A 26,396-nucleotide genomic window follows, 5' to 3' on the forward strand; every position below is an offset into this window, starting at 1 on the left:
CTATCTCCTGCCACAGACGCTCTGCTCAGAGCCTCAAAAAATTTCAGGAGTGGATTTTTAGCGCTCATTTTAAATAGCGTTAAAGCGGGGCACGGCCTGGGCAGGTGGGATGGGCTCAGGGTCGCGTCGGTGCAACGAGCTCGTGAGCACGCAGGTGAAGCCACACGTCTAAACGAGGCTGTCAGAATAAAATGAGAGTATCGCAGCAGCAAGGAGCAGGGCAGGGCGGTCCCACGGGGATCCCAGCTGTGGTGGGATCCCCTCTGCTTGCTTCCCACATGGCTCCGAGGAGGGGGAATGAGATGGAGGAAAGGACGGGGTTGGCCCCCCCAACAGAGGAGCACAACGTACCACCTGGGGGGATGCAGGAGCAAAGCCCCAGCAGCTCTGCCTGCGGGTGCCAGGGCTGCTGGAAACCCACGTAAAACGCCCTGTTTCCTGCGAAGCTCAAGCAAGAGCTGACCCAGAAACCCTCCGCTTCACTGCACGCAGCATCCTTCACGTTTGAATCCCCTGCCAAGAGAGGATTGCCCCTCCATCCTGCCCACGCTGGCCGGCCGGGGGCGAGGGCAAGGAGAAGCCACCACCTCCCCATCGCCCGCTGCTCCTCCGCTGCGGGAAGGGACCCCCAGGCTTCGCTTTCCGCCCCCCAGTCCCGGCTGCACCCCCGCCGGCTGGAGCCTTGGGGCTGGAACAGGAGACGAGGGACGTGTCAAAGCACCTGCTTTCCCACGGTCCCTCCGTTAATTTATTAATTCATCAGCAAGGCCTGACGAAGGTGACATTTTAGCGGCTGCGGCTGCAGCACGGAGCGGGCGCGGGGAAGCCCGAGGGCTCGGCATGCTGCCCACCCCGTTGTCACCGGGACGTGTGACAGCCCCCACGCCAGATGGCAGCCGCCAGCCCCCCCGGGGACCGCAGGGGGCTCACGCTGCGTGACAGCCTCCAGCCACCCACCCGTGCCTCCGAACAGCTCGAGGGCATGCCCGCAGCTCCGGAGGCTGCCGACCCCGCTGCGCTGCTTTACAGCCAGGTGAGCTGATGCACGGCTGGGACACTGGGAGGACTGGGAGCCAGGGAATTGGGAGGACTGGGAGAACGGGGACCCCCAGTGCTGGCAGTCCCCTGCACGGTCACACCAGGCTTAAAAGTCCCAGCAACTGATGTAGTTTGAAATTGCCAAGCTCTGGGGTCAAGCCCCTTCCCCTGCCTCTGTGTGCCACCCCCAGGCCGGACCGCAGGCACGTCAGCGTCCCCTCCGTGCCACCTCCCGTGTCCCCCCAGTCCGCTGACTCCGTGTCCCCCCTGCCTGGGGGCGGGGGGAGCGGCGGTGCCAGGGGTCCCACCAGGCCCTCAGGGCAGGAGAGCAGTAGCAGTTTGGGAGGAGAAGGGACATTTCTGGGGCTGGGGTGGAAGGGGGGTGTCAGGGTTTGGAACAACCCGCGTGTGAGAATGGGGGGAAAACCAGAAAATGTCCGATGTCCTACCCACCCCCCCAGCTCTCCCCTCCCAGTTGAAAGGGCTCCCCAGTTTCCTCCTCTGGCTCCAAAAGGGGACACAGACAGGACTGCTTTAGCCACCAGTACCCCCAAACCAGCGCAAATCCACCCCAAAATGGCAGCAAGACAGAAGGGAAGGAGGGAGAGGAGGGGTGTAGAGGAGCGTGTGGGTTCAGATGGGGAGATGCGGGCGCGGTGGGACAATCACCGGAGGACGGGGCTGGGTAAATGCAGGCAGACGTGGAGCGGGCAGGGGACGTGCAGCCCCGTGTCCCTGCTGGGGACTGAGCAGGGGGACGTGCAGCCCCGTGTCCCCGTCCCTGCAGAGGCACCCTCGTGGCCGGGACCACGTGCGGTGCCGAGGGAGGCCGTGTTTGACATTCCCCCGTCGGCAGCTGGGGCCAGGGCGGTGTGTGACCGCATGGCGGTGGCATTTCTGGACTAAGTCGGGCACTCGATGACCTTCACTGACCTTGCGGGGCTGCCCTCGCCCATTACCCGTCCTGTTAACCCCACAGAACCGGGGATGGGGCGGCTGGGGGGCAAAGCCGTGCCCACTTGCACCATCCCCCAGGTCCATGCCAGGACCTCTCGTACCCCAAAGTGACCTGGGAGCCCCCAAACCACCGTCCCCAACAGCTCAGCTCCTTGCCCTGCCTGTGCATGGGAGCTCCCTGTGCCGGCAGGGAGTGCCCAGCACCTCCCTGGATCAGGCCCTTTGGCCACGGGCTATTTTTGTCCTCTGTGGTGGCAGAGCCCAATCCTCAGCCATACAAGGAGCCATCAGCTGCCCCCGGGGGAGCTAATTTGTCCCCAGGGTGCCGCATTTCAGGTTGCCCAAGTGGATGACAGCGACCGAGGGATTGTCACCTCCGACAGAACAACCTGCTCAACTTACACCCCCCTTCCCTGTCTGTCTGTCCCTGACATCCCGCTCGCCTCTTGGGGACACCTTGTGATGTTTGTCCCCCAATATCCAGCCTAGATTACTTAACACGCCCCAAATTAGCACCTGGCGATGAGCAGGTTCCCGACAGATGAGGGCACACGGTTAGAAATAGCTCGCCGCTCCGGCCGTCGGTGGGAGCGTGGTGGCTGTGGGGCTGGCGCAACCAGCTGGATGGGGGGCTGGGGGGCGAGTTGGGGGGCCGGACCCAGGGCTAAGCCCCCGGCCCCCCTGGCTAAGCCCTGGATCCAGCCCCCCCCTCGTCCCCCGGCCCACCCAATCGTGCTTTGCTCGGTGGCACATCTCCCCATCAGGCCGGAGAGCTAAGTGACATGCCCAGGGACATCCCGGACACCGCTGGCAGAGACACTGGGACTTTGTCGAGGGCCATCCTAGCCCAAGACGGGGGTATCTGGGCATTGCATACATGCATGCAAACACCCCTCTCCCCGCTTTTGTGAGGGACACAAACCTGAAGGGGGTACAAGAGAGGGGGGTCCGGCCCCGTGGGGGGCCCTGGACCACGCAGCAACCCTTGGCTGACCCCCAAACCCCAAATCCCCTAGGACTGACCCTCCTGCTGGTGGGTTCTCACCCCCCCACAGCATGGGGAACCCCTGCCAGGGCCACGGGGACCCTGCCAGGCTGGCACCCCCTCCTCCATGCAGGGTCTGGGGGTGGCAAGTGGGGCTGGGAGGCTGGGAAAGGCTCACCCCCACCCCCCCCAAACCCACCCTGCGCAGGGGCTGGGGTGTGGGGACCCCCGAGGGGGCAACGGGGACCCCCGGGAGCTGCAGGGACCGCCTGGAGCCGTAGCACTCACCGTCCGAGGGGGTCGAGGGGCAGCGAGCCGGGGGCCGGGGGATTTTGGGGGCCCCGTTTTCGGGGCACGGAGCCCCCGCCGCTGGCTGCCGGCATCTCGGGGGGCCGGGACGCGGGTGTCCGCAGGTGCCTCCCGGCGCGGCCCCGGCTCGGTCCTGGCAGCCGGCCCGGGCTCGTCACGGGGAGGGGGACACGGGGGGGGCACGGGGGGGCGGGCAGTGGCGGGACACAGGGACTGGGGGGGGCGGGGGGGGCCTCCGAGGCGGCGCTGGGGGAGCCGGAGGTGCAGGGATGGGCCCTCCGAAGGTAACACTGACAGTGGGGTGTGGGGCTGGGCCCCCCCTCGGTGACCCTGACATTGGGGTGCAGGGCTGGGACCCCCCCAAGGTGACCCCAAAACTGGGGGTACAGGGCTGGGTGCCCCCCACGAGGTGACCGCAACACTGGGGTGCAGGGCTGAGCCCCCCCATCGGTGACCCCGACATTGGGGTGCAGGGCTGGAACCCCCCCAAGGTGACCTCAAAATTGGGGGTGCAGGGCTGGGTGCCCCCACGAGATGACCCAAACACTGGGGCGCAGGTCTGGGCCCCCCCCCTCGGTAACCCTGACACTGGGGAACGAGGCTGGGGCCCCCAGCAGTGGGGGTACAGCGCTGGGTGCCCCCTGTGGTGCTCCCCAACACTGGGGTGCGGGGCTGAGCCCCCCTCAGGTGCCCCCAAAACTGGGGGTGCGGGGCTGGGGTCCCCACTCCGGCGGCGCGGGGCTGGGTGTCCCCCCCCGAGGTAATGAAGACACTGGGCTGCAAGCTGGGACCCCCAAAACTGGGGGTGCAGGGCTGGGCCCCCCCCGGTGCTCCCCAACACGGGGGTGCAGAGCTGGATGTTCCCCCCCCGCGCCACGCGCCCGCCACGTGACAGCCCCGCCCCCCTCCCCCCCGGCGTGGGACGCGGGTGCCCGGGGAATTCCCCGCCCCCTCGGTGTGTTTACACCAACCCGCCAATCAGCGGCCACCTAGCGGCGCTCACAAACCGGGGGCTTGTGACACCTTCTCCCATTGGGCGCTTCGCCCGCCAATCAGGATCTGGGCGAAGGGGGCGGAGCGCTGTGGTTATTTACATGCGGGCGGCTACGCCCACCACACCGCGGTCCCGCCTCCTGTCTCGCCCCACGTGGGCGACGCGTGCGCCCAACCAATCCGACCCTCCGAGGTTAACCAATCCGAAGGCTAGGAGGTGGACGAGGACTCTCCAATCAGAGGGCGGCAGAGTGGGTGGGACTAGAACCCGGAGTGACAGCCGGCTGGTGGAATAGCCACACGATCGCGCTCCGCTCCGTCCAACCAGACTCGGAGTTGTGTGGGGAGGGGGGCGGGGACGCGTGGCGGGTTTGGCCAATGGAAAGGTGGGGTGGGTGGGCGTGTCTCCGCCGCGCCGTGGCGGGGTCCGGCGGCGGCGGCGGAGGAGGAGGAGGAGGAGCGGGAGCGGGAGGAAGGCGGGCGCCCACCGAGCGGCACCGGCCCGGCCCGGTCAGCAGGTACTGGGACGGGGGGTGCGGGGGGAGCCCGGGGTGCGGGCCCGGCTGGGGCCTCGCGGCGTGCGGGACCGAGCACCGGGGGGTCCGGGGCTGGCGGGGTCCCGGTGGGCCTCACTAACCCGGGTAGGCCTCAGCCCCCGTAGGCCTCGGCTCGGCCCGCCTTCAATTAAAGCGTCGTTAAGCGCCGTTCGCTCGTCCCGCCCGACTCCGGCGGCGCCTCGCACCTCTGACAGCGGGGCTGCGTGCGGCCCTGGGCCGGGGCCGCGCCGAGGGCAGCCCCGGGGCAGCGCGGAGCGAAGGAGCGCGGCTCGGCGTCCAGGTTCCTTACCGGAGGGGCCGCGTTTGGCTGGGGGAGCTCCCCTCCCTGGGACGCACAGGCCGGGTGAAAGCGGACCCTGAGATGCACTGGGGTTGCTGGAGGAGCTACTTGCCGGGAGGGTGAGGTGGGTGCGGGATGCCCCAGAGCAGGTATCCAACCCCGAAACAGTCGGAGAGACCGGCTGAAATCTCCAGAGAGCAGGTTGGTCATGAGCCAGCACCGGGCCCTTGGGGCCAAGGAGGCCAACGGTGTCCTGGGGTGCATGGAAAGGAGTGTGGCCAGCAGGGCGAGGGAGGTTCTCCTCCCCCTCTGCTCTGCCCCAGTGAGGCCACACCTGGGGGGCTGCGTCCAGGTCTGGGCTTCCCAGTTCAAGAAGGGCAGGGAACTGCTGGAGAGAGGCCAGGGGAGAGCTACGGAGATGGTCAGTGACTGGAGCATTTCCCTTGTGAGGAAAGGCTGAGAGACCTGGGCTTGTTCAGCCTGGAGAAGAGAAGGCTGAGGGGGGATCTCATCAATGCCTATAAATATCTGAAGGGCGGGTGTCAGGGGGATGGGGCCGGGCTCTTTTCAGTGGTGCCCAACGCCAGGCCAAGGGGCCACGGGCACAAGCTGGAACACGGGAAGTTCCACCTGAACATGAGGACAAACCCCTTCCCTGTGCGGGTGCCAGAGCAGGGGCACAGGCTGCCCAGAGAGGCTGTGGGGTCCCTTCCCTGGAGACATTCACACCCCGCCTGGACGCAGCCCTGTGCCCCCTGCTCTGGGTGTGCCTGCTCAAGCAGGGGTGGGACAGGGTGAGCTCCTGAGGTCCCTTCCAAACCCCTGCCAGTCTGGGATTCTGTGAAATCTCTCCTGGCTGGTTTTGCCAAAGAAAAGCAGCACTGGTGGCAGGGGTGCTGCCAGGCTCCAGCTGAGCGCTGCCCCCACCACCCTGCTTCTCACCCCGTCCAGGCCCTTGGGGCCCAAAACAGTCCCCAGGCTCCCATTTACATGGGCCAGGCCCCCCACCGGCAGAGCAAGGCAATGGGAGCGTGCCACTGGCCCCCCTGTGGGGCAGGAGGAGATAGGCTTCTCCCCCCCACGGCACAATCTCTGCTCCAATGAAGCACATGGGGGGACAGGCACAGCAGTCCTGCACGCTGCCGTCGCTCCAGAGGGACCCCCAACCGGAGGCAGGCGACACAACATGCTGCCTTCACAGATGACAGTGACTAGGAGCTGGGTTCTTAAACTTACCTAAAAAAAAAAAACCTAGCCTGGCCTGTGCTGCGGGGGCTCCGGCTGCAGCACACGGTTGGGTTTGTGCGGGGGGGAGATTGTTGTCTCCATCCCAGGCCAGCTGCATTTGTGGGGGATGTGATGCGGCACCAGCAGGCTCGGTGTGGCGTAGCCAGCTCCTGGCTCGTGCCCTTCAGATATTTGTTACATGCTGGCTCTTCAGGTTTCAGCCTGGCATGCAGCGACAAGTCAGATATTGCCACAGGAGCGTTGTGGCCAGGTAGGAAAACTTCTTTCCGCATCTGAGGCGGTGACTGCTTGACGGGATGCACGCTAGGCTCTGCGTCGTGTTGGAGTATGGCTGCCCCGGATCCTTGTTCCTCTCTTAGCCTTGACTGAAGGGGCCACAGAAAAGGCTGCATGAAGCCCGCGGTTGTGTTTATTTGGTTCCTAACAGCCTGAGACAAAAATACGTGTTATAATATTATGTTGAAAATGTCCACGTTTCCTCTCTGTGCAAGAAGTCTGTGGTTTTTCCCTCTGAAGAGCTGGCGGGCGGCAAGCTGAGGGGACAGCCCTGTTCCGGGCAGAGTACGGGAGAACCAGGGTGCCATATCTACGGTGCGCACGTGTCCATGCAGGATTCCCCGTGTATTTGAGACAGAAAACACCAGCCGTACACAGGCGGAGAGCGAATCGGGGCGCTCTGTTAGAGGGAGCTGGACTTCCATGCAAAATTCCAGGCTTTTGTCCTGGAAGTGAACAGCCAAGGAGGGAAGCAGGGTTGTTCCCCTCACTTGAAGCAGTGTTTTCTTCCCTCCCAGCTGGCTGCTGTGAGCTGCGGTTGGAGGTCAGCCGCGGGACGGCGAGGCAAGACCCTCAGTCATTTGCCTCTGGCTCATCCATCACTTGCCAGCGGCGCCCCAGGAACCGCAGCGGCACTAGGGCAGCGTCCGTTGCCAGAGCTGTCATCGCACTGTGCCTTACACCAGGGTTAATTTGATCCGCATCAGTGTCGTCGGCAGCCGCCAGCCGGCCTGCCCAGCACCCGCTCTTTGGCGTTGACAGGGCACGTTCCATTGGGTTTTGGTGGCCTGGAGAAGGGTGCCGAGCCCTGGCAGCTGCGACCACGTTGTCATCTGAGGGAGGGAGCAGCAAGAGCCAGCATGGTCCAGCTGCCGAGGCGCAGACCTGAGCTCCCGAAACGCGGGTGGAACCACCATGTCTGCCTTAGCCCTGTCGGCCTCGCTGCACTTTGCTTCCCCGTCCCTGCTCTGAGTGAAAGCGACGGCATGGAGGGCGTGCGCCCAGCACCGGGCAAAGCCTGAGATGTGAACGCAGGGGACGTGCTGGGAGGTGCCCAGAAAAGTGCCTCCATATTGGGTCTGCGTTGCAAACAGAGATAAAGTTGCTCCCGCAGATTCGGAGAGCCCTGGCAAAGCGTTCCGTTTGCTGCCCTGACCTCCGTTTCCAGCCACTGTTGCTGCAGAAATTGCACCACTGGCTTTTTCTGTTCTCAGTTCTTCTCTCTGCCCGCACCCAGGCAGGTCCTCGCCCCGTGGATGTCCCATGCCCGGGGAGCTGGAGGTGCTGCTTGATGGGTGCTCTGTTTTGAAGTCTTTAACATTTCTGTTATCAATTCCCTTAAAGAAATTACAGAACACTGCTGCTCGCAGGCTCGTGCGTGGTGCTGGCCGGCCGTGTTGCTGCTGCAGTTTATTGCAGCGTTAATCCTGGACCCGTTTGTGAGCTGTCAAGTCCAGAACACCTCGCCTTTGAGATTAAAAGTAGCTCATTGAAGAGCAGTGTTTAGGATGAATTTGAAATTAGGTTTCTAAACATTTCTTGGACGCTGCTCAAGAGTGCGTTCGATGTTTCTGGTGGTTTCAAAATGACGGCGGGCAGGGGGAATCTGGCGGTACTTCATTTTGTGCCTGAGCAAAGTGGGGATTGTTCTTGTGGATGCAGATTAAAATAGTGCAGGATGAGATTATCCCCCAGATCAGAGATGGAAGTAGGATGCAGTTCCTCAGCAACTGAGAGATATCTGAAAATGGAAAGCTCCACATCTGCTGCGAGCAGGGACTGCCACACCACCCCCCCAGTAGCCCAGCAAGCGTGAGAAGGGAGTACCAGCAGGCCAGCCTAACATTAGAAGTCCAGACTAACCTGGAAGACTTAACGCCCTTTAATTAGAGGGCTGAAGACAGTGGGGAGCGCTGGGTGACTCCAGAAGGTCTGCAGCAGCTCGCCAGCTCAGCGCTTCAGCGTCGGTGGTAGGGAATAAAACCTGAAGCACCAGTATAATAGGAAGGAGAAGCCTGGGGGGGGGAAAAAGTTACTTGAAAGACGTCAGGGAGGTGGCAGAGCGTGGGCTGGGCCTGAGCCGGATTGCAGCCTAGCAGAAAAAGCCAGACCCAGTCACGCCGGGTTCTCCAGTGAGACCCAGCTGGAAGCAGAGAGGGGGGGAAAACCTCGCAAGTGCCATGCGGGGCAGCTGGCAACGCTCACGGCTGCTGGAAAAATCTACACGGCTGGGAGATAAAAAGCGCGGCTTGGGACTCCGAGGTGCAGAGACCTTATCTGTGAACAGAGATTAGAGCAAGGTAATCGCTACGTTTACTGTGCAGGGCGCAGGTGGCCGGGGGGAGAAGCTAGTGGAGGGAGCGAGGGCGTTGGAAGCAGGGCTGAACCAGATCAACCTGTGGAGTGCGAGAGAAGTACGTGTGCAAGATGAAACGGGAGAATCTAGACTCTTGGAGAATGAGGCTGATGAGTTGCTCTTCCCTAATTGCTGCTTTGGAGAAGTTGAGAGATGGCCTGCAAAAACGCCCGGCCCTTTCCTCCCCTCCTTGCCCCAGCGCTGCCTGGGCACAGATCAGTCCTGGGCTTCTGGGCGAGGACTGCAAACCAGTTTGCTCATGCTCCAGTGTGCCCCTTTTGTGGGAAGCGTTTCTGCGCTGGTTGAGGAGGGGGAAAAATAGTGGGTTTCTTTTTACAAATGCTCTACAAGCTGAAATTTGAGTGTTGTTAAACCCAAAGTGCAGCTGGGATGAAGGTGCAGCAGCACAGGCTTGGGGATGCAGCACTAACCTCTCCCCTTCCCTCCTGCAAACCTCGCCGTGCTCCTGTGCGCTCGCAGGGCAGGCGGGAAGGAGACTTGCTGTGAAAGTTCCCAGAGAAAGAAGGGCTTGGGTTTGGTAGTGTTTTTTTTTTTTCCTGAAGTCTGGGTTGCGCTGGGTGGGTTTTCCTGCTGAACGACCAGCCCCGTCTGCAAACACAATGATTCCCAAAGCTATTTATAGAGCTGGGAGCCGTGGCCGGCCAGCCTCCTCCATCACATAACCCGGCGCTCCCTGCCGAAGCAGCCCCTGCCGAGGCTTTTGGCTCTGGCTGCGCCAGCCTGGGAGGGTAAGGAGGACCATATGTCCCTCGCCTTTAGCCAAGCGCGCAGCTGTGCTCGATTCTCCCGTCTGGTGCTGACTTGTTAACTCTTTGGGGGCGAAGGGGAGGAACGTGGCTCGTGCCACACTTGGCACAAGAAGGGGATGCTCTCATAGGGGCAGAAACCGGCCAGAAGCGGGACTCCTGAAGGGTCTTGCCTCCCAGGAGTTCCTCAGTCCTTCTGTGACTAACCCTGGTTTGTTCCGCCGCGTGTTATCCTCCTGAACTAGGTAAGGAAATAGTCTAATGGCCTGCCTGCGAAGAGCAGACAACCATATGTGTGATTCTGGGGTTTCGAAGTGCGTTATCCAGATTATTAATAACCCGCCATGCCTTGTGCTGCTCCGTCACAGGAGCCTGATGCGTCCCTGCGCAGATGCTCCCCTCCCAGGAGGGCTTGTTCCAACCACAGTGCGATCTAGCCGGCTGCTGCCTCTTGTTTTTACCCCTCTCCACCCGAGGGTCGGTGCTGCAGCCCCCCATCCTGCTCGAGGTGGGCGTGCGGCACTGCCCGCCTGCCCTTCTCTCCCACATGCAGGAAAAACGCTTGCGAGATCAGCTTGCTTCCCTGCCGTTCCGACAGCGTCACCCTGCGTTATCTCCTCCGCATCAGGCTCTCGCCTCCTGTGCTCCTCTTGCAGCACGGCAGGTACCTACGCCCTTGCATTTGCTGTCCTCTCGCTCCTCTCTCTCAGCCTTGTCTCCCTTAGGGTCAGCCACTGCCCTGTTTTATACCATGCTTGGGTGCTGCCTGTGCTAAGGAGTTGGTCCACCAAGTTTCTGCCTTTCTCGCATCAAACGTCCCAACGCAGTGACGGGGGGACCTTGCTCTCGCTCCACCTTTTAACCCCAAGGAGCGGGAGCCGGGTGGGACGAGGCAGCCCCGCCTGGCCTCGCGGCATCTGCTCTGATGCGAGGGCAGTGTGTCTCCTGGAGCACAACCCGACCGCCTCGGCAGGGTTTGCACCAGCGCGTGCGGGATGGGACCTGCAGCTGCAGAAGGGGGGGCAGGAGGTGAGCAGAGGGTGGGTAGTTGCAGTACCTGCCTGCTGCTGCCAAAGGGATCAAGGTGAAGGGCTGGGGGCAGGGGGAGCAGACCTGCCCCTGGCAGCGTTGAGCCGCCGCCGCATCCGCTGACTCCTGCATCATGCCTCCTCCTTCTCCCCCTTGGCTTTGAAGGGCCGGTAACGATTACGGCTTTGTGGCGAGCCCTCCAGCGGGGCTGGATGATGCTCAGCCTTGTGCCTGGATCGCAGCGCCGTCTCTGCGTGGCAGCACAGGGGCTCAGAGATGCGTCCAGACAGAAATGTGGATGTTTCCTCCACAAAAAGTCCATCCTCTAGGTCCCGTTGGCGTTGGGACGGTGGTATTGTGTTGGCATCTTCCTGTGTGAGCCACGCTCAGTTTGCCCTCGGATGTCTCGGTTACTTGTGCTAATTTGCCTTGGGGACTATTTCCAGGCTAATGGAGCCAGGAATAATAGCTAATAGCCCCAGCTGGGGTCAGCTCCCGTGAAATCTGTAGCCTTGAAGCATCACACCTTTTAGCATCACCCAAACAACAAACGGGGGCCGAATTTCTGATTCCCATACGTTTTCCAAAGGAAGCCTACCTTGCCAGGCTGCTGTTCCAGCCCCAGGCGAGTATGGGAGCGTTAAGGCCGATGAAGGTGTTTGTAAAGACTAGCAGGGACCTCCCAGGCTGCCTCCCTGCCTTGCAGGCAGCCGCACGCCGTAGCTCCTCGGGATTTGCCGTGCTCTGGCTCAGGATGTGCAGCTCCCAGGAGGCGGTTTGTGTGCTCTGCATGTGGTTTTTTTGAGCTCTTGGTCCCAGGTTGAAGACTACTTCTGTTTGTTATTGGTCTACTTAATTTTCCAGGGGAAAGGAGAAACAAATCCAAGAAGCCTTCATTATAAGAAAGCAGGGGTTTTATTTCTTTTAGTTTTAATGGAGAGCCCCGGCTCAGAGCAGTGAGCTTGCTGCAACGTCTCGCCAATATATCAAAATTACCCTGGCTCCGTGCGTACTTGGTAGAGCGTCAACAGGCTGACAGTTACAGCGCTGCCCCGGTGACTCAGATAAATAACACGCAGACCAAAACATACATTGGGCCTGGCTCAGCCAGGCTGGAAAATGCACTCTTGGAAGGTGCTTTTCCAGGCTCTGCATGGCCGGGGCTGCTGCAAGGGACTGCTGGCATGCTCCGAGCGCCGGCTGATACAGGGAAACCATGACCTTGGGTCCTTCAGACCCAGCTATGAAAATAGGAGATTAAAAAAGCCAAAACACTTTGGTTTTTTTTTTCCCCTCCCTTTCGTGTTTGGGCTACCAAAGTGGTACATCACATAGGTCACTCCTGTGGTGCCGCCACTGTGCACATACCCCTGCTGTCCTTCGTGCCGTACAAGCCCGCACCGACGGGAGATTTTGGTGCCTGTCTTCCTGTTAGGTGAGTTTTTCCACCCAGAATATTCCCAGTGGACATGCAGGCAGGAGCCACCCCCCGGCAGGGCTGAGCTTGCGTGGCAGCCTGCCTCTCCTGCCTGCTGTTTCTCCCAGCAAAGCGCAGGGGCATGGCTCTGTAGAAGGGCTCCCGTCTTACTCCGTGACACTTAGATGTCTGTGCTGGCTGCCCCGAGCCAGGGGCCCTGGGCTCACCCCTTAGGGGATGGTGGAAGCCGAAATCGGGAAGCCAAGCTTCCGATGGGATGCTGGCAGCGCTCAGGGCTGCCCTGGTGTTAGGATTTTGTGCTGAGAGCTGCTGTCTTTGCTGCTCCCCATCCACCTGAAAAACCTGTCCTGCCGATGGGAGCCGCGATGGAAGTCCCGCTGCTGCATTATAAACCTGGGAGGGAAAGTAGGCACAAGCCATCCTTTCATGTCTCTGCTCCCAGACCACAGCTCGCCGCCCTGTGCCAGCGCCCTCTGCCTCTCCTCCTCCCACAGCTCCCCACGGCCGTGCCGCGGGTCCCGGGTCACCCACGCAAAATGCGGGGAGAGCGCCCTTTGCTGTTCGGAGAGAGCTGCAAAGCTCTGCTGAGAGCCGGCATCGTGGCAGCAAGGTCTCTTTGCAGCCGCATTAGTAAGGATGTGGAGTCTTGGGGAGGGAGAGGAAGCTTTTTATTTCTTTTTTTAAAAAAAAAATAAAATCTGTAAAATTAAACATTGCAGAACCCTTCCCTCCTCTCTCGTGCTGCTTCTCCAGCTAAACGGTTCTCTGCGGTGACTGGTACGGAGCTGATGGACCAGCACAGGCACCTCGCTTTGTCTCTTGACAGCGGCTGCCGGATCTACAGCAGGGCAGCGGGAGGGCTTTCGGTTCGACCCAGCACCCGTCCTGCCTGTCTGCGCAGCGGGCCCAGCTCTGGACGCTGTACATAAGCAGTGAACCCTGCCAGCTCCTCAAAACTCGTGTGTCCTTGAGCTCCGGGCTCTGCCTGCGCAAACATCTGCGCTGGCGGCGAGAGCAGCAGGCAGGGAAGGAGGGAGAGCTCCCCCCATCCAAACCTTTCGTGCCTTTTTCGCTTGCTTTGCAGCTCTGCTCCCCTTCCTGCCTGCCCTGTGACTCCCTCCTGCCAGACTTGAGCTGTCTGTCGTCAATAAGTCTCGTTGATCACGGGAGATCACCGACAGCCAACGCTGCGTTGGCTTTGGCACAGCTGAAGTTTCCGTGCTTGGTTCGGAGCCTTTCTTGCTTCTCTGCAGATAACAAAGGCTGCTTCAGTGAGGCCTGGTGCTGTATACCGAGGCTGCAGGCAGCCCGAGGGCCTCGCTGCTTTTCCTTTTCCCTTCTTTTTTCCCTTTTTTTCTTTGCCCAGGAGCAGCTGTGTTAAAGCTGTGCCGCTCCTGGGGTCCCAAGAGGGTCAATACGCACCTTTGTTATCAGCGGGGATGCTTTTCAGAGGGTGACATGCGACAGTGGCCATGCGCTTGTCTGTGCTTCAGATTCCTCCCAAAAATAGGAATAGTCTCCTTGGACCTGGCTTCTGCCAGTCATCCCAAGAAGTCGTGTTTTCCAGCCTCTGCTTGTGTGGGGTGCTCTCCAGTTCATCCCTGTGCCCCAGTACTGTGCTGGAGCTGGATGCAGCTCGGCCCCAGATAAAGCCATTACCAGGGGAGAGTAAAACACACAGCCAGGATGTTGTTACGTGATATCTGGATGTCTTTCAGCAGGGTTGTGCTGGCCTTAGTCCATGTTTCGCTATTCCATAGGATTTTGCTATTGAATCATCGTCTCATTTATCTGTCTGTGTGTCCTTCTCTCCATCTGCTCCTGTGAGCCTTGCGGAAGGCGAGGATTGGGACTCCCTAACATTTGTCTTGCTTCAAGCCATGCTCCTGGGACTCAGAATGCCTGCTTTAGGAAAAGGCAGGCTTTGTGTCGCAAAACCAACAGGCTTTTGCGAAATGCCCTCTAAAAATACATAAATTACAGTAGAGATAGAGAGAGGTGAACTGGCGTGCCTGTGCTCTACCCAAAAATTCAGTATTTTAGGGTAGGGGGCAAGCTGTTTCTCTGCTGTAGGTGTGTTGGCTGCAGTGATAACCCAGTTGTGGCCTTTTGGTGTATTTTGTGGCAGATTTAAAATAAATTGGATGGATGGGGTGTGGGGTGTGCCTGTCCAAGCCCTGCTCGCAGCTTCGCCAGGAGCTGCTGGTCAAGTCACCCCTTTCTCTAAATCCAGGCCAACTCTGTTCAGACTCTCCCTGATGGGTCAAAACCATGAAAAATAAATGCTGCCACTACCAGGGAGGTGTAGTGCTGCTTCCAGGGCTTTCAAGGAGAGAAGACAAGTCAGGAATAGCACCGTGCCTTGAAAAAAGCAGCCTGGGAGCCTGAGCTGTCTCCCATCAGCGTGGCCGTGGCAAGCATCCACCTGGGAGCCGGGTGGGTTGGGGGGTCACGGGGGTCCCTGGCAGCTCTCACCCCCTCGTTTCTCTTCCCAGAGTCAGTAATGATGAATGGCTCCGACCTCGCCAGTACGACAGCGTCCAGTCCCAAATCCAAAGAGGAGCAAGTAGTGAACGGCCACGATGAAAAGGAAAACAACCCCTTTGCAGAGTACATGTGGATGGAGAACGAAGAAGACTTCAACAGACAGGTAAGACCAGGAGGGTGGTTGCCAGCTCTGCGTTTCTGTGGCTAAAATTGGGGCGAGGAGATGGAGAGATGTCCTTTGGGCGCTGTGAAGCACATGTGAGTCACTGAGGCCCTGCACGGCGATGGTGGTTCACGGGGAGAGTCATCCTGTTTATATTGGATCTGCCTGTAAGGACATGGGATGGCTAAAGTCAGGAAAAAACCCTCACGATGCCTTTGATTCACTCAGATCTTCCTCAGAGGGATGGTGACGGCACCGTCATCTGCTCCTGTTCTTTGCTGGGATAAGAGACCTTTGCTTTCTGCACGCTCAGCTGGAAGGAGAGGACCAGTGTGAAAAACAGTGCTAGAAATTTGAGAGGATTCATACCCTGGCTACCTCGGCGATGAGTTCCTGCAGTTAGTACCTCTTGTTCTGGGTAGAAGTCTCCGTTTCAGCCAAGTTCTCGAGAGCTTCTGGTAGATCGCGGTGGGATTTGAGTGGCTCCTGCTCGTGGAGTAGCAACGCAGCCCTGTGAGCTGGAGCAGAGGGAGCAGCCACATAGTGTCCTCCTCGTGCTTCTGCTTTGGGTCTTCCTCCAGTGCTGGGGCAGCACAAGGCAGCAGGGATGAGCTCGCTGGAGGCCCACTGGTCCCTCCTGCCATCACCCCAGTAGCTGGAGAGAAGTCAGCCAGTTTGAACTGGTCGAGGAAGGAGCTTGCCCCTTCAGCTGGCCGAGCTGTGCTACTGGAAACCTGAAGTCTCCCGGAGACTTGTCCCCTCCCTGAAATGTCGCCACAAGCGTGGCCAAGCACCATCACCGGGGTGTCAGGAGACTGGCCGGGAGGGCCCTCTGGAACTGCGGGCAGGCTGGGCAGAGGCATTTCATGTCCCCACCACGCCCCTGGTCACCAGAGGGGGATTTCATCAGCTTTCTGGTGTTCTCAGCAGAAAATCTCCATATGGTAATGCTTAAGTGTTGCTCCCACAGGAGGAAACTGCAGCTGCCAGCTGACAGTGACTCCTGGTGAGTGTGCAGCAGCAGCCTTGTGCCGCCCCACATCACGTTAGCAATTGTTAGTGGGCTGTGACTCAAAGCTTTTGTTTTATTTAATGACGTGATTAGGCAGCAGCCAGCCCGCACAAGCAGCTGTGCTGATGGAAATGTGCTAGATCAATTAGTTCATGTTTCTGAAGCACTGTCTTGATTAAAAGCCTGGTGGAGGCAAAGCGCAAAGCAAACCATAGTGCAGCTCTGTGCTGGAGGGAGCGTCCTGGAGTGGAGGAGCCGCGGCCAAGGGGAGCGTGTGCAGGTGGAGGGAGCTGGAGGAGGGAGGAAAACGGAGCGAAGACAGACCTCAGGGCTTCCCTGTATCAGGCACTGTGTCACAGAGATACTCACCTGTGCTTTCCTGGTCTGCCAGCCCTCACTTCTGCGCTTCAACTCCTTAGCGATGCCCTGGGAGCTCAGCCCTTTGTCCAGCTCCTGGTGAAACGCTGCTGAGGGGAAATGGCTGCTACAGAAGCTAGAGTCACTGCTCAAGGGCTTCGAAGTCCATGTGTCTGCTGGTGGGGATCAGTGGGGGTAGGGAGACCTGTCCTGCACCAGGATCTCTTGTCTGTCGAAAGGCAGCACTCCTGGAAGAAGCTGTCCTTGGGCTGGCTCGTGGGGCTTGGCGTGGAACGCTGCGCTCGTGCCTCTCGTCTGGCTCTGCTCTGTGGCCAGAGTCGCTCCTCAGTGCCCCCGGGAGAGGATGAGCTGCCGGTGATGAGGGCACGGCATGGGGGACAGCAGGCATGTCCCTTCCAGTGCCAATGGTGGCTTCTGCTGCCTTCACACGCAACCCCCAGTGGCTTTGGGCTACTGTAAGATCCATGGCCAAATCTTCCCCCAGACCCACTTTATCTTCCATCTTTCTCAGCTTTCTGAAGCCACACTGCTTCCTTGCCGCCCCCCACAAGGCTTTCTGCCATCCAGGCTCTGAGCAAGGGGAACGGGCAGGTCTTTTCAGAAACCCATGAGCTTCTTGGCACAGTCCTCCCTTATTTATGCTAGCAATGTTCCTTTTCCCACGGAGCCGGCACATCCCGGAGGGCAAAAAGGGAGTGCTGGGCTCCTGTGCTGAGAAGAAACTGTGCTGACAGCAGGTCAGGTTGGTGCGGAAGGGCCTGGGGCAGGAGGTGACAGAGCTGCATTAAATACCACAGGAAGGCAAAGAGGAGCCCTCAGCAAATACTAAACCCTTTCTCTCCTGGTGCAGGCTGTCACGACGCAGTGCAAAGGAGGTTTCTGGCTAGAGGGGTAGCAGGTGGGTGCAGGTGTGAGCGCATCAGGGATCTCTCCTTCCCTGTCCCCTTGTCCAGGACCGACATCGTCACCGTGTCCCCAGCGTGCGGCCAGCAGCAGGAAAACCGATGGCCGGTTGCATGTACCGAAAAGCCTCCGGTGTGTGAAGGGAAGCAGGGCTCTGCTGGGCTGCGGCCCGAGCACGGCCAGCAGTGCTGAGGCTTGGAGGACAAGGAATATTTGCCTGAGTTTGAAGTGTTGCGGGATACCCAAAGCTCTGGGCTCGCTCCGTCCAGTGCCCTGTAGAAGTGCAGGATCCCAGGGCGGTTGTTGTCATCGTCACCTGCTGGGGCGAGCCGGCAGTCCCGGGGTGGGGCTTTTTTTCCAATTATCCTGTTTTCATGTGCTAGTGCCAGCTCGTAGTTTCAAAGACAGCCTCTAGAAACCCAGCTGAGGATAGCAATGATATGGTTTGCTAGCTGTAAAGGGGATTTTCCTCTGCCGCGAAGCAGTTTCTAAAGCTGGTGGAGAGCAGCTCTCCAGTAGCTGAGGCTGGAGACGGCATCCAAGGCTTGGTTACTGCGAGAGAGCTTTTCACAACCCTCACAAGGAGTTTTCTTGGATGTGATTTAAAGTGTAGCAGGGACTGGCTGTGAATACCTGAAAGTCGATAGCCCTGTAGGTTTACCTTCCCAAGCCGTTTGTGACGGACAGGTCTCTGTAAATGCCATGGTGGGGCAGTGGGACCTCAGTAGCCCACTGGCGGCAGGGGCTGCCGGCCCATCCCCAGGTCAGGGGCTGCAGTGGGTTGCAGAGCTCCCCTTTCCCCTCCCCAGGAAGCCAGTTTCAGTTGTAGTTTCTGCTTTCTGGTGAAATGAAAAGGTCTTAAGCTTTTTCAGAGCGTTTTGTGGTTCGTGGATTCACTCAGCCCTCCTGGACTCAATAACGGCTGCTCAAAATCATGCTGTTTTCTGGCTGTTGCCCCGTCTGCTCATTTTCTAGCAACCACGTGCCTGTTTAGCAGGAGGCCACCGGCGGCACAGGCTGCCCAGCTCGCTTTGCTCGAGTCAGCATCCAGAGAAAACCAGCCTGGAAGGTGGGAGCAGCTGGTTAATGCAACCTGCTGATGGTACGCGCCTGCCCGAGGGCAAGGCCGGGTGCCCCAGGCCCTCCTCCTGCCCGTCTCTCCTGCCACGCTTTGCCTGCGCTGAGCCAGCTCCCGTGGCTTTCCTCGGCTCGGGAGGAGTTTTCCTGCAGCGGAGATGGCGTCACCCACGTTGCACTCGACGGGAGCCGACTGCCACCCTGCGTCGGTGCTTGCAGAGCACCACTCTGCCAGGGGGGCCGAGCAGAGCCGGTTTAGCAAACCGGAGGAGGACGGGACGCAAGAAAGCAAAACAGGCTGGCAGGGCTACGGCATCGCTCCATAGCAGAGGATCCGCAAAAACAAGGCGCGCCTCTAGCACCGCTGCCCGGCTGTGATTCTATTAGCTGTCCCATTCGCTTTGCAGCAAGCTCTGCTGGAGCCTGGCAGCCTGAAATCCTGTGCTGATGCATCTGGTGTCCTGTAAATCCAATCCCGTTCCCTTCTGGATTCGCCTGGTGCCGTGAGCTTGCAGGCTGCATCTCCCTGCCCCAGCGGTGTGCCGCAGCCAGGAAGCGATGCTCATGCATGGCTTTGCTCCGTGCAGAAAAGTGCCCATTTTCACGCTCTTGCGGTTTTTGGGGTTGGCTACAGGCAAGTCGGCAGAGCTGTGATCATCTAGGTTTAAAATATTGCTCTGGCTCTACTGTAGCATGGACAGACACCAAGGTGAGGTAGGCACGTTGCAGACTCTGCTTTCACCAGGTGGGGACAGCATATGGAAAACACCAAGGTGCATCGTTTGCTCCTGTGACTAACCTGTGTGTTTGGGCAGGTGGAGGAGGAGCTGCAGGAGCAGGAGTTTCTCGACCGCTGCTTCCAGGAGATGCTGGAGGAAGAAGACCAGGACTGGTTCATTCCATCGCGCGACCTGCCCCAGGGCATGGGGCAGCTGCAGCAGCAGCTGAACGGGCTCTCCGTTGGCGACGGCCACAGTTCGGAGGACATTCTGGTAAGGACCTCGGAGGATGCGCTGCGAGGTCTGGCGAAGAGCAGAGGACTTGTCCTGGGAAGCAGCGGGGATTTCCATGGGGGGTTTCCTTACTGGCGGTGGGCTGTCAGTGCAAGAGCTGGTGCTTATGCATCAGTGACGATGCATTTTGGAGTTTTCTGCAAGGTTACTCGTTTTAGCTGTGTATCCTAAAGACAAAAGTATGCAGCTTTGCAGAACTTGCTCCCCAGAAGCTGTGGAAGCAGGGCTGCCGCTTGCACGTGAGCTGGGCTCTGGTCCCAGAGCAAGCAGGGACCTCCCTCGCCTGTTGGGCAGAGTGGGGTGTCCTGGCAGGCTGGAGAGGTGCAGGAGGTCCAGCCAGGTGTGCTGCAGGGCCTAGACAGATATTTAGAGTGATGAAAACCTGCTAGGTAGCCGGAAGAGCAGCGGTGTTAAGGCAATGCCCGTTTTCATCCCTGAAAGCAGGAATACATGGCAGGGCTGTATGGACCAGCACGGCGGGGGGGTTGTTCTGGCCCAGCTCTGCTGACTGTGCTCAGGCTGAGTCGCTTTACCTCCCGCCCCGCTTTACCGTGGGTGGGGATAAAACACCCCCATGCCGAAGCAAAAGCAGGGAGAGACAGAACGAGCGGATTCTCCCGTGTTTCCCGCCCCCAAAACCCAGTCTGGGAGTAGCTGCATTCGAGCTGGCACTTGTTCAGCAGCCTCTCGAGTGCCACGGGTGCCTGCGAGGACACGAGGGCCAGGGCTTTGCGCACCCGTATCGGCATCCTCGGCAATGGCAGCCGGGCCGGGGCACCTTCGGGGTGCAGGTCCGTGGGGCGATGCTTGGCAGGGGGGTGCCGCTATCTGGACCGCTGATGGGCCCTCCCTCCCTCTTCTCTTCCAGAGCAAAAGCAACTTGAATCCAGACGCCAAGGAGTTTGTGCCCGGTGTGAAATACTGACCGTCAAGGCAGGCTTTGGAAAGACTGTGTCCCTGCTCTGGGGGAAGGTGGCGGGGGGGAAGGAGGGAGGGGATCGGCCCCCGGCTGGACTCCGTACTGTAGCGGAGTTGCTGCAACGTGGCGAAATCTTGCTCTACGCTTCAAGTACTTTTTTTCTTCTTTTTTTTTTTTTTTTTTTTAAACTCTTTGTTTCGTCTATCACCTTTTTTGGGCAGTTTTTGGCTTTTTAGAACTTGCAGCCCTTAGGTCTGCCCTGGAGTCCAGCACTCCCCTTGCTCCAGAGGCCCACTTCAACGCGTGCTTCAAACCTGCTAGTGGAAAAAGTCATGTTTTCTTGTTTAAGTAGAATTTGTAGGGATCCCCCTGCCCGCCTGCTCCCTCCCCAGAGGCGGCGAGCCCGGGCCAGGAGCCGCGCTGGCTTTCTCTGTTTCCGTTAAGAGGATTCCTTTCGCTAAAGGAAAAGTGAAGTGTAACAAGACTGTAAACCCCAAATTCCTCCAAGCAGCAGCCTGCCCGGCTCTCTGGTAGGTACTAAACACTAACTCATACGCTTCTTTGCTGGTCGCTCAGTCCTGCCTGCTTGATCGGTTGTGGGAGCTCTTAGGGGAGACCAGACCCGTCAGACACCACCCCAGCTGTCCTTCCCGAGGGAAGGGCTGCTCCTGCAAAACACGACTTCTCCTTAAAGAATCCCATCCCCCCCACCGCCAGCTCGTGAGCTCATCCAGCACTATGGGCCACGGCTCTGAAGCATCTCTACCTTCATTTCTCATGGAAATAAATCCAAGAAAACCAGATTAGAGCCCGTTCTCAGCAGAGCGGGGCGATGGGGAGTTGGTGTTAAGCAGCCTCCCCGGGAGAAGGATCCTCTTTCGAGATGAGTCTGAGCTCTGAGGAGCACCCACAGACGTAGACAGAGAAGGCGATGGGCAGCGTCTTCGCGCCGGTCCCTGCGGTGGCCTTTGAGGCTCTGGTGGTTGGAAATCCGCACCCAGAGGAAGCGGGGGCTTCTCGGTGAGGGGCGTAGCCTAACGATTAAAATAGCTACTGGCTGTTAGGGGTGAGTTCTTGCTCATCCGTGTAAATCTCACCTCCCGGGTGCAGTTACTTCCACTATTCCCTTGACTTAAACAGAGTAGTTAATGGAGGGGGATTACAGCTCCCTGCGGGGCTTGCGGAGGTGGAAGCTAATGGCTGCTCGGTAGCCGAGGGCTCGCTCCGTCTCCATTAGCTCGGCCCAGCAGAGCCGGTGCCCGTCGGCGAGCGCGGCAGGAGGGCCCGGGGTTATTGGACCACAAACACTAACGGCGAGCGGAGGCTTGAGCTGATGTAGCTCAGCTGCTCTGCGTACAGTCCGCTCCCCAACTCGACAGATCTCCCGCCTCTGGCTGCCGGTCTTAAAACCAGCACCAAACCCCGACACTACCGCAGCGGGAGCTGGCTGTTGAAGGTGCCCATCTTAAATATCGCTGCCCAGAGGTTGTGGTTTGGGTTGAGTTCTCCCGTTTCCCGGTACAACCCCTGCCTCCAGCGCCTGCGTGGCCGCCTCTGGCTGCCGGCAGCTCCCTCTGCGCCGGGGCCGGGGCTCAGGCTGCGCCCAGGGCTTTGCAGGATGTGATCCGGGGAAGGGCAGCTGTACGCTGGGCAAACTACTTCTGTAGTGGTAGCACAGTTCCCGCCCCCCCCTTACCCTTTCTCTGGTTTCTATTTGATTTCTTACCCAAAAAACCTGCCCCCACCCTCTGACGTGCTGTAAATTTCAGACAATGCATTATTAAAAATAAACTTTTTTTGGAACTGAGTGGTGCAGAAGTCTTGCCTGGAGCAGGGGTAAGGTCTCCCCATTCAGTCAGCTCCTCGGCTGCCTCCAGTCCTGGAGGATTTTCCTCCTTCACCACCTTGGTACTGTTCCCTCCTGTGGGCCTGGCCTGAAATGGCTGGAGGAGGAAACGGCTCTGATTTATGCCTGGTCAGGAACTTGGCACTGAGAAAATAAAATTTAAAATCTATTTTAAAAGAGGCTGCTGCCTCTTCTGCTGCTTCTTCCCCCAGCTGGACACGGGGTACTGCAAACCACAGCCCCACGGCTTCACCCTGCTGCTGGACGAGGACGTCGGCGCGCGGAGGAGCCGGGCACGGAGCTGCCCGCCGTGGTAGGGCGAGCCCGCAGGACCAGCCCCCCTTGATAAGGCGCTCCGTGCCCGTCCCAGTGCCTGCACTTCCCATCCACACTTCCTGGAAGGAAGAGGCAGCTTTGGAGTTTGCGCTTTAGCTCAGGCACAGCCCCTCGCTGCTTTATTTCAACCACAAAAAGCAAAAAAGGCTTTTCTTTTTTCACTTTTTGCCTTTTAAATGAAGACCAGCCCCAAGAAAGCTGCTTGAACTCACGCGGGCAGGACCAGCCACCGCCTTCCCCTTCGCTGGGGCCCGGCGGCATCGAGTCCTTCCCTCCGCTCACCAAATGTCAGCATCGCCCGCGCCTCCCCAGCGCCGAGCTCGGGGCTGTGCCTCGCCACGGGCCCCGGAGCCGCTGGCAGGGGGTACCCACACCCCTGACATCGTGCGTCCTGGCTAGTCAAGCCCAAAGGTGTCCTCCTTCCTCCATCTCATCTTCCTCCGCCCCAGGCCCCCAAGCGCTGGACCCCCTCCCTGCCTCAGCTGCCGAGTAGCACCCCGGCCCAGCGCCCACAGCCGCTGCAGCCCAGCCTCCTCGGGCACCGAAACGGGAACCTTCAAGACCCGTTTCTCCTCATTTTCCAGCAGCCCCACCACGCTCGGAGCTCTCCCCACCCAGCGGGGCTGCGCTGGGGCCGGTTCCTCTCCCCGTGACCACAGTGGCTGCCCCATCGCCCCCAGCCCATTTCCCTTCAGGCTTTGCAACCTTTTTATTGCCAAATTACAAAACTCATTTGCCCAAAGCGCTGCCGCTGCGTGCGGAGGGTCCCTCTGTCCTGGGGCGGGGGGCTGCGGGGGGGAGCACAGCTAGAAGACGTGGGTGTAGAAGACGTCGACGTTGCCGGCGTAGTCCAAGGGCAGAGCCTGGCCGATGCTCCTGGCACCCAAGCGGGCCCCCCCCAGCGCCGAGGAGCGCTTCAGCTTCAGGAGGCTGAACCGGGAGAAGACGTGGCCGGGGGTCTCCTCCCGCGCCTGCGCCAGCACCTGGATGAACCCTGGAGGGGGGGGACACGCGGGGTGGGGGTTACAGTGGACCGCAGGACCCCCTACCCAGCAGCCCCCGCCCCTCTGCTCACCCTCCTGCATCCTCTCCCAGCTGTTCCAGACGGAGCCCACGCAGACGATGGGCAGCCCCAGCTCCCCCAGGAACAGGCTCTGTGGGATGGGGGGGCAGCGGGTGAGAGCGGCACTGGGGACCCCCCGCTCACCCCGTGCACCCCCGTCCCCGTCGGCTCTCACCCTGTCGATTTTGGGCAGCACAGCGACAACGTGGCGAGCCAGGACCTCGCCGGCTTTGTTGAAGACGTGGCAGCAGAGTGGGTCCCCAGCCAGGGCGCCTGGGTATGGGGTGGGGGGGGAGTGGGACAGGGACCTGGGACCCCCCCAGCACCCTCTGGGGCTCACACCCAGCTCCCCTGAGCTGGGCTGTCCCCCCACACACACCCCCACGCCGAGGGCAGAGGGTGTGTTGTGACCAAGGAGCCATCACAGGGAGGGACGGCAAAGTGGGGGTGACAGGCAGGGATGCGCAGCCCCCAGGCCCTGCCCCCCATATGCCCCCCCCTTTCCCCCCGCGCCCCCCAGGGAAGGGGGTTCCCTACCCTCCGCCAGCTTCTGGCAAAATCCCGCAAACTTGGACTTCTCGAAGGTGCGGTAGAGGTGCGTGAGGAGGCCCATCCTGTCGGAGATCTGCAGCGCCGGGACAGGGGGGACCCACTGGTGACCCCACAGCCCAGCCCGGAGCCCCTGGGACCCACCATCCCCAGGTGTGCAGCCTGGAGCATCCCCCCCTGGACCCCACCATCCCCATGGACAGCTGGGAGCCCCCCCCAGATCCTGACAAAGAGCCCAGAGCCCCCCCGGGACCCCAACACAGAGCCCAGAGCACCCCCAGGACCCTGACACACAGCCCAGAGCCCCCCCCCAGACCCCGACACACAGCCCAGAGCACCCCCAGCACCCCCCAGCAGCACCTGGAAGTAGTCAAACATGGCCTGCTTGACGTATCCGACATCGTGGGGTGGCACCTCCAGGTTGTCCATGCAGTCGAACACCATCTTCACGGCCTGGTGCGCGATCCAGTACGCTGCAGAGGGAGCACAGAGCTGGCTGAAACACCCCCCCCAGCCCTGGGGTGCCCCCCAGCCACACCCTGCCCACCGGCCTCACCTGAGCCTTCGTCACCCATCATGTGTCCCCAGCCGCCACAGCCCACCTCCGAGCCATCGGGGTTGATGAGTTTGCAGTTGGAGCCGGTACCCGAGATCAGGACGATGCCGCCTGCCAGGGTCAGAGCCAGCGGAGGGAGGGAAACACGTTGTCACCCCCCCTGCTCACACCCTGTGCCGGGACGTCCCCCTCGCTGTCACCCCGGGGCGAGCTGTCCCCTACCGCGGTCGGTGGCGGTGGCCATGGCCCCGACGGCGTCGCTGGTGATGTAGTAACTCTGGCTCAGGTGGGGGAAGCACTGGCGCAGCCCCTCCGTCAGCTTGTTGATGGCATCCTTCTGGTCACCCCCGCTCAGGGACAGCCCCTGCCCCGCACCGCAGGGTCCCCGTCACCCCCGAGGTGCGGGGGGGGGCACGACACGGAGCCGGAGCATCCTTGGGGGGGCACGGGGGGCTCACCAGCGAGCGGAGGGGGACGCAGGGGTTGGCCCCGGCTTTGCTCTTGGCTTCGCTGACCATCCGCTCAATCCTCTCCAGGCACTTCTCGGAGCCGATGAGCTGAGAGCCGAGGGGGGGGACACGTCAAAGACCCCCCCAAGCTCACCCCAGGCTCCATCCCTGGGGGTCCTGCACAGGCGAAAGCTTCGCCGCCGGCCATGAGGTGCCGGCAAGGCCCCAGCACCTTCTCCGGTGGCTTCATCCCACCCAAGCGCCCCAAGAGCCTGGGGGCAAGCAGGGCCAGCCCCCCCCAGCCCCCTGTGCCCCCCCCCATCCCTGGGGGCTGGGAAAGGGGTGTCCCCCCCACTCACCCAGTGGTTCGTGCAGGGTCCCTCCGTCTCAGCGAGGATCCGGCCATCTCCGGAGACCAGCACCGCCCTGGAGTGGGTGCCCCCGCTGCGGAGGGAGGCGGGGGGGACGCTGCCAGCACTACCCCGTGCCCGCCCTCCATCCCCAGTGCGGGGGTGAGGGGGAGACCCTCGCTTAGCCCCAGCACCCCGACTCTGCCCCTCCCCAGGGACCCCCCGCAGCCCCTAAACCAGCCCTTGGGGGTGCTGGGAGAGCGTGGACCAGGATGGGGCGGCTTTGAGGGGGGGAGGACAGACACCAGGACAGAGGTCCCTGCGGGGGGGTGTGCTGACACCCCCCATCCTGCCCCGCTGACATCACCTCCTGGTCCCACCCTCTGTGTGTGTCCCCCAGACTGGGGGTACCGGGGACGGGTCAGGAGGGGTCAGGAAGGGGGTGTCCGGCTGCAGCCGCCCCCTCCAGGTTGGGGGTACCGGCAGGGGTCAGGAGGGGTCAGGGAGAGGGTGTCCGGGAGGGGGCGGGGGGTCCCCGCGGGGATCAGGGTGCGGGGGCGTTCGGAGCCCCGTGGGGAACCCCCACCCGCGGCCGGACCCCTCACCCCTCCACGCCGCCGAAGAGCGCCGCCATCTCTGCCGGGACACGCCCCGCCCCGGCCCCGCCCCTCCACCCGTAGCTCCGCCCCTTATCTCGCTCCCGCCTCGCCTACCGGGGCCCTTGCCCCGCCCCCGCCCATGGCTCCGCCCCTCCCCGCCTCCCCGGGCCTTTGTCCCGCCCCTCCTCCCGCCCCGGGTCCCTGTGCCGCCCCTCCGGCGCCGGGTTTTCCCCACCCGTAGCCCCGCGGACCCCCGTGGATGGGGACGGGGGTCGAAGACTGCTTCCCCGGGGGTCGCGGGGGTCATACACGTGCAGGGGTACAGGATCACGCGAGATACAGCCCGGTCTACCCACCCGGGACACAGAACCACGTACCTATCCGCATCACAGCCCCCCCCCCGCCACGATATAGCCCCCCACGCACCCACCCGGGACACAGGTCCACACACTCAGGACACAGC

General features: G+C 61.0%; 2 protein-coding genes across 2 annotated transcripts; one reads left to right on the forward strand and one right to left on the reverse strand.

The window, feature by feature from the left end:
* The first annotated feature begins 4,684 nt into the window (after positions 1-4,684).
* On the forward strand, positions 4,685-21,992 carry PAIP2B (poly(A) binding protein interacting protein 2B). Its single transcript, XM_075092291.1, has 4 exons — positions 4,685-4,800; positions 14,729-14,883; positions 19,069-19,245; positions 20,135-21,992. Exons 2-4 carry the CDS (start codon positions 14,737-14,739, stop codon positions 20,189-20,191), a joined length of 381 nt encoding a protein of 126 aa, XP_074948392.1. The 5' UTR covers positions 4,685-4,800; positions 14,729-14,736; the 3' UTR covers positions 20,192-21,992.
* Positions 21,993-23,057: 1,065 nt separating this feature from the next.
* On the reverse strand, positions 23,058-26,006 carry NAGK (N-acetylglucosamine kinase). The gene is made up of 10 exons (XM_075092290.1): positions 25,940-26,006; positions 25,344-25,428; positions 24,994-25,092; positions 24,758-24,899; positions 24,536-24,646; positions 24,340-24,452; positions 23,968-24,055; positions 23,606-23,703; positions 23,443-23,521; positions 23,058-23,361 (listed from the first exon to the last, which is right to left on the reverse strand). The coding sequence occupies exons 1-10, from the start codon at positions 25,966-25,968 to the stop codon at positions 23,174-23,176; spliced, it is 1,032 nt and encodes a 343-aa protein (XP_074948391.1). The 5' UTR covers positions 25,969-26,006; the 3' UTR covers positions 23,058-23,173.
* Positions 26,007-26,396: the final 390 nt, after the last annotated feature.

Source organism: Phalacrocorax aristotelis, chromosome 4, assembly GCF_949628215.1.
Source record: "Phalacrocorax aristotelis chromosome 4, bGulAri2.1, whole genome shotgun sequence".
Taxonomy (NCBI): domain Eukaryota; kingdom Metazoa; phylum Chordata; class Aves; order Suliformes; family Phalacrocoracidae; genus Phalacrocorax; species Phalacrocorax aristotelis.